Source organism: Orycteropus afer, unplaced genomic scaffold (genome assembly GCF_000298275.1).
Source record: "Orycteropus afer afer isolate SDZICR_OR568_19922 unplaced genomic scaffold, OryAfe1.0 scaffold00063, whole genome shotgun sequence".
NCBI lineage: Eukaryota > Metazoa > Chordata > Mammalia > Tubulidentata > Orycteropodidae > Orycteropus > Orycteropus afer.
The window spans coordinates 6,817,931-6,831,533 of record NW_006921650.1 but is presented as its reverse complement, the minus strand read 5'-3'; the positions used below and the strand labels follow the sequence as shown (position 1 = coordinate 6,831,533).

Genomic DNA, 13,603 nt, shown 5'->3' with positions numbered 1-13,603 from the left:
AAGACCTTCTGAAACAATTGGGGAAAATCTGAACTCGAATCAGGTATTTCATTAGGTTAAAAATGGTATGTGCTACGTAAGTATGTCCTAAGGATGAAGTGTGATGATATCTGCAACTCACTTTTAAATGGTTCACATTTAGATAAAATTGTGCTAGAAATTATCCATACCCATAAACTGATGATAATTTTATTAGACTTTAAATCAGAGGTCAGTAAAGTATGGCCTGTGATCATATACTGCCTGCTGCCTATTTTCTTCTTTTTAGGCCGTGAGCTGGATGGGTTTTTTATTCACTTACTGATTGAAAAAAAAAAAAAAAAAAAAAATCAAAAGAATATTTCATGTCCTATGAAGAAATGAGCAAATATACCAAAATGTTAATTATTGGTGCATACAATGACTGTATTACTTTGCCAACCTTCCTATGGGTTTCAAATTTTTAAAAATAAAATTTTGAGAAAAAGACTGTATGAAAGCTTATTTTCTAATATAAATTGAATAGTGAATTGGAAGAATATGAAAAGTATTAAGAGTTATAATCCTAATAATGTATTCAATGAGTATTAGTCAACAATTGTTCTTTTCTAATGAAATAAAGCTGTTTCCATCATAGAAGAAGCCCTCGATACTAACCAATAAGTAATTCTTCTAAATTCCAGACAGTACACCTAGGAATTTCTTAATTAAATAATGAGTGAAAAATGTAGCCATTTACCAGATGATTATGACATCCTGATTTATCTTAAGAAAAATTTACTAAGTCTTATTTTCCTTTTCATTTGCATCCACATTTATTACTTATATAATCACACAATTTATTTGTACAAGCATTGTCACTGTTGTTCCTTTCCTCTACCAATCAATTTTTTTAAAAAATTACTTGTGTAAGAAAGGAAGATAGCTGAGTGTATTTAGATTATTTGCAGATTTCATGTATCAAATATAGCTTTTATGAATAATCAAGACCTTAGTTGGTAAACTTCATACAAATCTCTATGTAACACTCAGTATGTTTGGCTATAAAGGATCAAGTATATCTTATATTCTCTCTTTGATTAAGCTAAGAGGGAGAATCTTAGTAGTCAGATTTTTAAAAAAATGCTTTACCAAGTTTGGCCCGTAAAATTTTCATGGCCAATAAAATTTTCAAGAGCTAAAATTTGCTTAACCTTGTGTGTTTAATAATCCCTTGAATAAATAATCAGGAAATCACTGAATTTTTTTTTTTCTTCACCAAAGTTATGAGACGTTGGAGGCTTATTTCTTTTCAATTTTCCCAGCTACCTTTGCATTTAGACTCTCACACTTAGATTATCTTGTTGCAGTCTCTCAGGTTTTTCCCTTGTCCATCTGTCCTACTTAATGGCATTATCTCACTTTTCTTTTAAAATCTACAGTAGTTCAAATCCCAACACACTTGTCTGACAACCAGATCTTTTTATGAAATGTAAATGCTATTCTCATTTTTTATTACAATCTATATAGTTCTACACTTCAGCTAAGAACAATTATTTGCTATTGAAAATAACTGTCTTATACCCAGTTTGCATATAATCTTATCCACTGAGAATGTTTTTCCTGTTCATAACAGCACCAATGTCTCTTCCTTCCTTCAAAATTTATATACCTGACTACCTGTTTATTATCTTTGACATTTAATAACAAAGCTAGTATGCATTTCACTAACCTGCAAATATTTCAATGATATATATAAATGCACACTGCACTTTGTTTCTAACTATTACAAGTTTTATTTTTTTTTGTATAATCTGTGTCCCCATCTGGCTACTCATTTTCTTTAGGATAGCTTCTCTATTTCTTTTGTATTATTAACACAATGGGAGTGGTAATGAAAAAACTAATCAAGGACTTCTCTAACCATACCACATACCACAGGGATGTGATGACTAAATAGGAAAACAAGTAAAACCCCTTGGTGCAGGAAGAACACAATAAATGTTAGTTTCCTTTCTGCTTCTAGTTTCTACAATGAGAATGTAATAGATTCTGTACATTTAAATGACTATAAATAAGATTTCCAAGCAAACCTTTTTTTCAACTTCTAAAGGAAGTCTCACATCTCTTCTTAGGAAAAGCTGTGGTGTTTCTCTTTGGGGATCCAAATTAGTCAATTCACTAAGTATTTCCGGCCAGTCACGAACATGTTGTAAGGGTTTATGATAAGGCTTGAGCTGAAGGCCTGAAAAACATCCTTCCTTTTATAAATGATAATGTAAAACTAAATCAATTATATCAATGCACAGAAACCTTGTATTAAAATCTCTGAACTTAAGAACTAAATACAGATAAATTAAAGGTCTGAATTTAAACAAAAATTGACCTTAATCATTACTACTATCCAATGTGAGGTTAAGTGCTTTTAAGAATATAAGAATCATAAAAATAATTTTTAAATAAAAATTATCAAGCATATATAAAATCCTTAATTCCACTGTAGCCTAGTTAATTATAATTCAACCAGTAAAATTTGATGTTTTAAAAAAAGGGATTGAAAATAATAATAATGATATAAAAAATAAGAAATAAAATTAGCTATTAGTGGGTTTGGCTTGATTTTTTATTAGTTGATAGTTTTTGAAGCTAGTTTATGGGCACATGGGGGTTCATTGTACTAGTCTTTATTTCTATTTGAAATGGTTTTTTTTTTCTTTTTTTTTTAAAAAAATTTTATTGTGCTTTGGGTGCAAATTTACAAAGCAAATTTCTTTTACATTCAACAGTTCATGCACATTTGATTTCATGCTCTGATTACCATCCATAAAAATATTTTCCTCCCTTCTCTTCCCCTCCCTGTGACTACCCCATCCATAAGCCCCCCTTTTTTTGAATATTTTTTTAAAAACACATTTTATTGAAATATAATTTATGTACAGTGACAGTGAAATACACAAAACTAAGTGACATGGGTCAATGCATTTTTTTTTTTTGGTGTTCCCTCCTCTCCCTTCTCACCCTTGGTAACCAACTTGTTCTCTTCCATATATAAACCTTTCCTTGACTTTTTACAATAAGGAACTAATACAGTATTTGTCATTCTGTGATTGACTTCCTTCACTCAGCATAATGTCCTCCAAGTTCACCCATGTTATGTGGTGTTTTGAAGATTCTACATTATTCTTTAGTGTTGCATAGTATTCCATTGTGTCTATGTACCACAGTTTGGTTATCCATTCTTCTGTTGATGGGCACGTAGGTTGTTTCCATCATTTTGCTATTGTAAATAAACAGTGCTGTGATAAACATGGGTGTGCATATATCTGTTCTTGTCCTGGCTCTCACTTCTTTAGGATATATACCTAGCAATGAGATTGCTGGGTCAAATGGTATTTCTAATTCCAGCTTTTTAAGGAATTACCATACTGCTTTCCACAGTAGTTATATCATTTTACAGTTGCACCAGCAGTGTATGAAAGTCCCAATCTTTCCATAACCTCGCCAGCATTTGTTATTTTCTGTCTTGTTGAACTTTGCCATTAGTGCTGGGGTGAGATGGTATTTCATTGTTGTTTTGAATTGCATCTCTCTGATAGCTAATGATTGTGAGCATTTTTTCATGTATTTGCTAGTCACTTGAATATTCTCTTTGGCGAAGTATTTATTCATGTCTTCTGCCCATTTATTAACTGATTGTTAATCTTTTAGTTGTTGAGGTGCTGGAGTTTTCTAATAAATTTTAGAGGTAAGTCACTGATACGTCACTGCCAAATATTTTTTTCCAAATCTGTAGGTTCTCTTTTCACTTTTTTTTTTGGCAGTGTAATTATCAACAAGTATGAATTTGTTGCTGTCATTTTTTTATATGCTTTTTCATGGTGTTACTGATTTCTCAGTTCCGCATAATTTTCTGTGCTGAGCTTAATTTGTTTGTGAATCATATTATCACTTACTTTGTTGCTCTTGTTTGAGTTTTTGCTAAGTATTTAGCTGGTCCTCTTTATTCTGATGTGAAGGTTTATCATTTTTCTTTGAGGTTATCCTTTGATTTATAATTTTCATTTCAAATTTAGAACAGTCCATTCTATCTTGTCGTGACCTCCCGACCATTCAGAAGTTCTGTAACTACACAATTTTTTCCCTCTTTTTGGTTTGTAGTTTCCTCATTTGTCAATTGTTGTCTCTGGTTCCCTGTTTATAATCCTTGTAAGCTTATTTACTTTGGATCCTTCCATAGCTGTGTTGGTTTCTGGGTTATGTCACAATGTGTGTTAATGGTCAGTTGTTTGCTGTTGTTGGTTCTCTGTCTAAAGGACTCTTTTGAGCATCTCTTGTAAGGCTGTTCTGGTTTTAACAAATTCCCTTAATTTATGCTTATCTGGAAATATCCTAATTTCACCATCATATTGGAGGGACAATTTTGCTGGGTATATAATTCTTGGTTGGAAATTTTTTCTTTCAGGGTTTTATATACACCATCCTATTGTCTTCTCACCTGAATGGTTTCTGCTGAGAAATCTGAGCTTAGTCTTACTGGTCGCCCCTTGCAGGTAATTTTTTGTTTTGCCCATGCTGCTTTCAGGATTCTTTGTCTTTGGTTTTGGTCTTGGTGATTTTCTTTGGGGTCTCTCCTATGTGGGGTTTGTTGGACTTCTTGAATGGACATATTCTCACTTTCACCATACCAGGAAAATTCTCTTCAAAAATCTTTGACAATTTTCTCTACGGTTTTACTTGTCTCTTCCTGTTCTGGAATTCCAATTACATACAAGTTATTCCTTTTAATGGTATTCACATGATCCTTAGGGTTTCTTTATTTTGTTCTGATCTTTTTTTCTGACTGATTCCTTTCTAAAGAAGTATTGAGGTATATTTCCTCAATCTCACTAATTCTGTCTTCCATTGATTCAATTCTCCTGTGCTCTTTCAATGTGTTATCTATTTCTGAAAATTTAGTATTAATCTTCTGGATTTGTCTGTACATTTTGTATCATTTCTAATTTTTCATTTATTTTGTCATTTTGTTCTTATTTGTAGTGTCTTTTGAAATTGTTCTAGGATCTTCTCTGTGTTTTCCTCAATTTTGACAGTGTTTTCCTTGATCTGTCTCTCAATCTGTTGAAGGTACCTAATATAATTCTTTTGAATTCCTTATCAGTGAGTTCCAATGCTGCTTTTTCCTCAGGGATGTGTTCTGGGTTTGTATCCTGATCCCTTGTTTCTTTTGCTTTATCTTGCTTCTTTGTGTGGACTGTGATGCTCTGTTGTCGCTGAGACCTGTGTCATTTTTGTGTTTATATTTAATTGGTAATTTGTATGCTGGAATGACTTGCCCACCATTTTTATTTTGTTTGGATGTTATCTACATAAGTAGGGTACTATGCTCCTCTGTTTGCTAGTTGGAAGTACTTATACACTCACCACCTGTCTCCCTTCCCATTGTCAGCCTCCTGCATGTCCCTGCCATCCTTGGCAAATGGAGCCTATTCTTTTTTTTTAGGTGAAAGCCTTATGGCTGACATGTTTTATTTCCTCCTGTAAAATGATCAGTGCAGTAAGACAGCTGAACATTACAACTGTTTTGTACATCTCTGCTCCAAACTGCCACAAACACAGGGCTTTCTGATGTATGCCCACCTAAGCTTGGACGGAGTTTTCCAAGACTTGGGGTGACTGTGGCTTTATGTTGGCCAGAGCAGCACTTTGTCCCATAACTGAGTCCTCTGGTCTGTGGTCCCTGTGGGACCCTGAGAATTGTAGCAGATGTGCCCTGGCATCTAGGTCTGTGCGACAATCAGGTCTCTGGTGACCTGGAAAGCAGCAATGAGGGAGCTCAGCTGAATCTTCTCACTGGTGCCAAGAAAAAGTCTGTACTCAATGTCTGCCATTTTGGTCAATAAATGTATCCGAACTGAAGATGGAAAGTCAACTCTGTGTACAAACAAGTGTATCTCCATCAGGATACTGTGTAACGCCAACCCCTTCAGTGTTTTCAACTCCATAATATTCCTGTAGGCTGTGGTATAGTCTTGATTCAGCATCCAGTCCAGGATGTTGGCGATGTCGGACTTAAGCGGGTACCCCGTGCCAAGTGTAGACAGTCTCCTCTGTCACCTTCCTGAAGGCCATATTGGTGCTCTGCAAAATGTTCAGAGCCCTTCTCATACCTCCACTGGAAAGAGTGAAAAGGGCTTTTATCCCATCTTCACTTATGTCAATGTTCTCCTCTTCAACAGCATGTTCCAAGTGGGGGACCATCAGTTCAGGAGTCAGGGGACCGAATTGGAACCTTGTACACCATGACTGCAAGGCAGGGATGATCTTCAACAGACAGTTACAGATGAGGCAAAATCTGGTATCTTCAGTAAATTTCTCAATCACTCTCCTCAGGGCATTCTGGGCGTCCTGAGTCATGGCATCAGCTTCATCCAAGATCACTAATTTAAAGCCTTTCTTAAATATTGTCCTGTGCTAGCAAAGCTCAGGATTGGCCCCTGAACGATATCTATTCCCCGGTCGTCTGAAGCATTCAGCTCCAAAACCATGGAGCCAAATTCTTTATCTTTGTAGAGCTATTTAGCACAGGCTAGGAGGGTGGATGTCTTTCCTGTCCTGGGAGGACCACAGAGAAGCAGGTGTGGCAGTCGGTCTTCACTGATAAAATTTTTGAATGGTACTCAAAATGTCCCGATGAGAAATGAGATCATTTAGCGTTTGTGGCCGGTACTTTTCAACCCAGGGCAGGTTCCTGCTCTTGGCCGCCACAGGCTGTTGCTGTTGACTGCTGAGGGCTCCATGGTGGGGAGACAGTTGACCGGGTCCACTGGGATCAGCCCGTGAAGCCTATTCTTAGGTCCCTGGAATCTTAATGAGAAAGCTGTCATTGTAAGTATCCAAAATGGCCACCACTTGTAAATAATCAAAAGCTGTACCCTTCAGACAGCCGGAAGTCCACAGCTCAGATTGTCTCCCTCCTTGCTGTTTCCCTTCTGAGTCATAGACCACCAGTACAGTCATCCCTGCAGTCCTTGGCAACCAGGGCTGATCTTCAGGTCAATTCTCAGGACCCAACACCACTTGGAAATATTCAGGCTGTTGGTGCCATCAGAGTAGCTGACAGTCTGCAGCTCTGTCTGTCTCAGTACTCACTGTTTTCATTCAGGTTTTTCCACTAGTTGGTGCCTAATCCACTTCTGTATAGTTCCTTTCAAAGCTCAGGGCTCTAGGATTATCTTCTGTATCTCTGTCAATTGCTTTGTTTTCTTTGTTGAAGAGGGCTTGCGTAGCTTGTCTGCCTATTCCACCATCTTACCAGAAGTCTCTGTTTGAAATGTTCTATAATACATTTTTGAATTATAAAAAATACAATTAAACCACCAAGATAACCAATCGCAACAACCTCAATTAAATCCTTAAATGTATTTGCAATATTTTGTCAAGAGAGAAATTTATATTAGGCAATATTAGGTATTATTATATTAATATAATATTAAGGCAATATTAGGTTGATTTTTAACAAGATTTGCTAGAAAACTAATATAAGGAAAAAGAACCTTTGTGTCATTTTGAAGTGAAGAGAGCACTTGGTATAAAAGTAAATTTATATTGATACAAAGAACAGCACATTTAATGGCATTCAAACCAAATGCCATTGCTGGAGGAGAAAAATTTTGGTTCTTACTACTTAAAAAATGCTTTAGGTACACTTTGTTACACAAAAACTTATTTATATGAATGTTGAATTTATATGAAATGAAGAACAAATGAGCCATGTTCATTGATTGAAGGTTCAGCAATATGGGATTCCTTAACTTATATGCTTATTCATCAAACTAAAGGAGAATAAACAATAATACAATAATAGCCATTGTGGCTCTGTTGTAGCATCAAGTAAACAGGTGCAATAGAAGGCTGGCCTTCTCATTGGTAACAGAAGAAAAGTTCAGCCTCCAGCAGTACAACATTCTACTAAAATGTATCCTCCAACAGTGCTTATATTATTATTATTCAAAAATCTCCCCTAATTTATAGAACAAACAACAACAAAAATAGTCAATCCTGCCAAAACCAAACCCATTACCATGGAGTCGCTTCTGACTCATAGCAAACCTAAAGGACAGCATATAACTGCTCCATAGGGTTTTCAAGGCTATAAATCTTTACAGAAGCAGACTGCCACATCTTTCTCCCATGAAGTGGCTGGTGGGTTCAAACTACTGACCTTTCTGCTAGCAGCTGAATACTTTTACCACTGTGCCAACAGGGCTCTAAACAATCATAATAACTACTATGAAAAAAAATGACTTCAAACATGAGTTACAAGTCACAAATCACTGTACATTTTCAAAAACACAGTAATAATAAAAAAATTTATTTAAAATCCGCTTTTGCTGATCAAGGAGCTCTGGTAGAGTAGTGCCTAAGGCACTTGACTGCTAACCATAAAGCTGGCGGTTCAAACCCATCAGCCACTCCTCAGAAGGAAGATTGGGCAATCTACTTCTGTAGTGATAGTGCCTTGGAAACCCAAGGAGGGGTCGCTATGAGTTGGATCGATTCAAAAGCAGTGAGTTGTTTTTTTTTTTAAACTGCTATTTAGGAGCCAAAAACATTTTCAAATAAAATATTCTCTGGAACTGGTTTGAATGTAGCAGCAACCTGGGGCCCAGTCTTAACCTGTTTCAGTAATTTGAAAACTAATAATTTATATAAAAGTAACTCTGAATTATTTAATTTTAAAAGCCAATAATAAATATACAGTATACTTAAGCTTACCACTCCATTCTGGAAAAGAAATAATGAGGTTTACACAGTAAAACCTATGAAAGCCAGACCTGTATAAGACGGAAACCTGCCAGAGAAGGAAAACAAGTATTTTCCACTAATGTGAGCAACAGAAAAGTGATAAGACATTTTTCATCCATGAAAGGTGTAAAACTTGGGACACCTGGAAAACTGAGGTCATCCCTTGATCATTGTTCTGGCAGGATTTACTGTACAATAGAAAAAAATCTTTCTTACTGAGATTTTCTGAACAGATCCAAATAGTGAAATATTGTTGTGTTTCTTGAGAAAGACGCATTCCTTCCATAATCTGCTGCACTGTTGTGTTATTCCCATGTTTCAGCTCAACGGAACGGTATGATCCATCCATTCTATATATTCGAACTTTTTCATACTAGGGCAAAGAATACGTTTTGCAATTCTATTAGCAATTATTTATCCCAATCCAACAAGATATTTCATTGTCACCTTCACATGCTTTATTATAGATTTCTAACATGGAGAGAGTATCAGAAAAATTACTTCAAGTGAGAATCTGCTAGTGATATTTAAAAAACATTTTATTTCCATTATTTGGATTTTCTAAGATGTGCTCCTCTGCATCTCCCAACATGAAATAACTTTGGAAAATTAAGGTTAAGTGGCCCTTTTCTTTTAAATATTGAATTTCAAATTCTTCTAAGAGGATATTTAGAGTCTTCAATGTACAATGTAAATCTTCATATGGGTTATATACATTTGTTCACTGAATCCTGTTAGACAAGTACCTCATAAGTCTAGAAATGTACCAGCAATAATTTATACTAAGAGGTATCTGTGATGGGAGATTTTGCAGGTAAAGTTATGGAACAATAAGAAATTTGGGGTTAGTTTCTTTGCTCCAAGTTGAGAGAATCCTAGAATAATGGACTGTTGTAATAGGAAGCAACCATTGCATAGGAAAATTAGTAATAGACATATTTCTTTGATTTTAAGATTTTTCTTATCTACAAAACCAAATAATAACTAATCCAAACTGCAAAAGCTTGCCAGAAGCTGCTCTATAGCAACATAAATTTTATTTTAGCCTTAGAAAAAGACAGTTATCAAACCATTTCCTCCTTATTTACATCTCAAAAAGACCTCAGAGCTGCAGGTAGGTGGAAGACCAAAATTAAAGAGCTCTGGTGGTGTATGGCCTGAGGCATTTCAATGCTAACCAAAAGGGTTCAAACCCACCAGCTGCTCCATGGAAGGAAGAGGGGGCAATCTACTTCTGTAAAGGTTTACCACCTCAGAAACCCAATGGGGGTCACTATGGGTCAGAATCAACTCAATGGCACTAAGTTTTTTTTTTTGGGGGGGGTAGAATAGAATTAACTGTCATCAGTTGATCTCAGTAAAGGGGGAATTTTAAGTTTCAATCAATCATGTTAAGATTAGCCAGTGGATGATTTTCTATATTTCTCCTTCCTCTTCTCTTTATAAAGAGCTTTAGTAGCATAGTGGTTAAGGCTGCTAACCAAAAGGTCAGTGGTTAGAACTTACCAGGTGCTCCACAGAAGGATGGGGCAGTCTGCTTCCACAAAGATTTACATCCTTGGAAACCCAATGGGGGTTGCTACAAGTCGGAATTGACTCCACGGCAGTGAGTGTTTTGGTTTTCTTCTCTTTATAAAGCCCCATTATACCTAGCTTCTTTGAACCATTTGCTTTTTCTGTAATCAAAATGGCCTCCCTATATGCATATAGAATAACTGCTCAAAATAAGCCTTATGTTCAAATTTCAAAGACTTTTATTTTTAACAAAACTGATGTTCCCAGGCCAGTTCATTTTGGATAAATGTATTGCATTCTTTATATCTCATCTATTCAGTATATAAAAAATTATGTCAAGAATAAATATATGCTATGACCATACACTTAGAAAGTATATTGGAATGCCTGTTTTTGTTCCACTTATCTGTTTCTTTGGTTTCCATTTTGTGTTCATGATATGTTCTGACAAAATGTGTATGAATGTGTATTGTGTGTGTGTGTGTGTATAATATTCCTTAAAGGCAGAGATTATATATTCATTTTATTTCATTTTCACCATTTCATAGTGCTAAATCTATAGAAATACTCAACAAATTCTTAACTGGCTAGTTGGTAATATTTTGAAAGGCTCAGCTATATTGGTTATATCTGTTAGTATAAAAATTTTATTATAGACTTCTCCTAGAAAAATCATTTTCTCTAGTTGGCAGGTTTTCAAATTTTTTAATTGATAATTTTAATACCATTATAATTTTTAGGCATATTTGAGATTCTTCTCATTGTCGATTATTCTTCTCTACTTTAATGTCACAGACAATTATAAATTTCACTCTTTTTAATACAATACCCTTTCAAAAGCTATGTATATTTTAGCATTCGACTTATGAGTTTCCTTTGGATGAATTAGGGGGAAAAGCCAGGTTGAATTAGTAGAGTAAAAGAGCTAGGAAATCACCTGGTTCAACCCTTTCACTTTCTTTAGGAAGACAATGAATAACTTGTTGAAACTAAATTAATGCATTTTTTAAATGATGCACAATGCTATTATTTACAAATATAAAATATGGCTTAGAAGGCCTTAAGTAGAGGGATATACCTCATAGAATATAATAATTTGTAATCAGCACATGAATTATAGAGATTATACTATAATTAGATTGCCTTTAAGTGCTTTAAGATTTTATTTTGTTACAGTGTTAGGGGATGATATACATAACATCATGACGTCCAACAATGAGCTTTTGTAAAAGCTATTAAGAATCCATCCATCGATCTATCCTTCCACTCTTAGCACAGATTCTCAAACCATCAATATAAATACTGCTAGACTCTAAATATTTATGAAGAGAATTCTTACTGGTTTATTCATGGCTTCCTTCAACAATTTTGCAGTTTCTTCCCAGTTATTTTGTTTGTTTTCTTCACAAATATTTAATGGGGATCTTCCTTGTTGGTCTGTTATATGCTACAAATGTGTGTATGGGAGTGGCGGAGAGAAAGAGAGAAAGGCATTTCAAACTTGGTATTGCACGGAAAAACGTCATTTATTTAATCAGTTTCATAAAAAATAAACTCATCAAGTACTAAGTAAGTATTAACCATACTTGGTACATACTATGAAGGTTGGGCAATCCTACTTCCGTAGTGATACCCAAGGAGGGGTCGCTATGAGTCGGGGCCGACTCGACGGCACATAACAACAACAACAACAACAATGCTTAAATATAAATTTCTAAGATATCAAAGCACTAATCAATGTGATAACTTTTTTTAAAATAGTTCTAATTAGAGACACAACAAAAATTTTCTTAATGTTATGACTTTTCTCTTCATAAAATACTTACTACTATACATTCTAGAAATTCAGTAGAAAATCCTTTTTCAAGTGATTTTTGAAGGAAATACAATATAATTGGTTAAATTTTATATACAAAAGCAATGCTTATGCATAAATGTTAGTTATTTCATATAGTAAATGAAATTTATTTTTATCTTTCAATTGACCTCTCAAGTCTACAATTGAACGTTTTAGTATCATTACTTGCTATTTACTACCTGCATGTTAAAAAAAAAAAACATGGAAAGTAACTTACTCTGTCAACTTCTGGATGGTTGAGAAGAATCTGTACTATTTCAGCATGTCCTCCTCCAGCAGCAAAATGAAGAGGAGAACTGAGCTGTCCATTTAAAAGGTTTGGATTGCACTTCCCTTTCTCTAACAATATGCGAGTGGCCTCAACTTTTCCATACCTATAAAAAAATAAAACTTGCCTAAAAAATCTTACGTGTTTTAAAAATCCAAATTTTAGGTGAAATTCCAAATATTGCTAAGACTTTTTTCTAGCACAGAGGGGAAGGTATTAAGCCACTGACATAACGTTTTCAGAGCCTTGGGATTTCTTCTGAATAATTCTGGTGCAGATCAACTATTTCTATTTCTGATCAACTGAGAGAAAATATAACCTCAAATATAAGCTGTGCAGATAATAGAGAAAAAATACTCTAACTTCCTTATTTATAATTTGTATACTACACAACATAAGTATATATAAATACAAATTATGTATAAGAAAGATACAGTTTTTAATCAAAAATAGGTCATATCAAAGTAACTTGGTAAACAAATTATTAAGAATGTTTTAAGCTTGACTGATTTACAAAATAATCACAAAGATAAAAGGCTGCTGTATTAGGCAATATGGAAGACACAAAGATATCTAAGTATATATAGTCTCTGCTTTGATAAAGACTTACAATCTAGTCAGAGGGGCAAAACATGAAAACGTGATTTCTTAAATGCTATAAAATTTAATGGTTTAGAATAACAATCAAAAAGATAAGGTATGACATAATTGCCATATCAAAATAGTATATAATTAATGATTAAAAAAAAGTCAGGAGAGGTATCAAGATGGTCCTAAAAAGGTGTTTTGATCGAAGAACCTGAATTGGATTTTAAATAGGAAGGGAGTGAAGAGAGGTAAAATATTGTAGGTAAGGGAAAAAGAAGTAAGCAAAAGCAAAACCTGAAGAGTACAAAGTAAATGGCAGACATAGTGCAACCATTTGGTTAAAGCCAAAGACATGTAAGGTAGCAAGCTATCTGAAGCAATGCTATAAAAGTAATTCATTGTTTGGAAGTGGGTATGCAGGGAACAAAGGGAAACTGGGTTTTAGATATGCTGTATTTTAGAGGAAAAGAGGACGTATTTAGAACCAATCTGATTTGCCCTGAACCTTCCTTTCTTTCACATCCCCTGTTGTTTTTAATGTCTTAACCTTGCCATTTACATCCTGTCCCTTATTATGTGATCTTTTTGCTCATGTTCTTGGCTACTCTTGG

At 34.6% G+C, this 13,603-nt stretch overlaps 1 protein-coding gene across 1 annotated transcript in view; it reads right to left on the bottom strand.

Moving 5' to 3' along the window:
- The window catches only part of KRIT1 (KRIT1 ankyrin repeat containing), a 36,334-nt gene that overhangs the window by 4,744 nt on the left and 17,987 nt on the right, over nucleotides 1-13,603 (bottom strand). The window contains exons 8-11 of the mRNA XM_007939819.2: nucleotides 12,354-12,510; nucleotides 11,618-11,725; nucleotides 8,980-9,136; nucleotides 2,052-2,203 (exon numbers count right to left, since the gene is read on the bottom strand). Of these exons, the coding sequence (XP_007938010.1) occupies nucleotides 2,052-2,203; nucleotides 8,980-9,136; nucleotides 11,618-11,725; nucleotides 12,354-12,510 (574 nt within the window). The remainder of the gene's footprint in view (nucleotides 1-2,051; nucleotides 2,204-8,979; nucleotides 9,137-11,617; nucleotides 11,726-12,353; nucleotides 12,511-13,603) is intronic.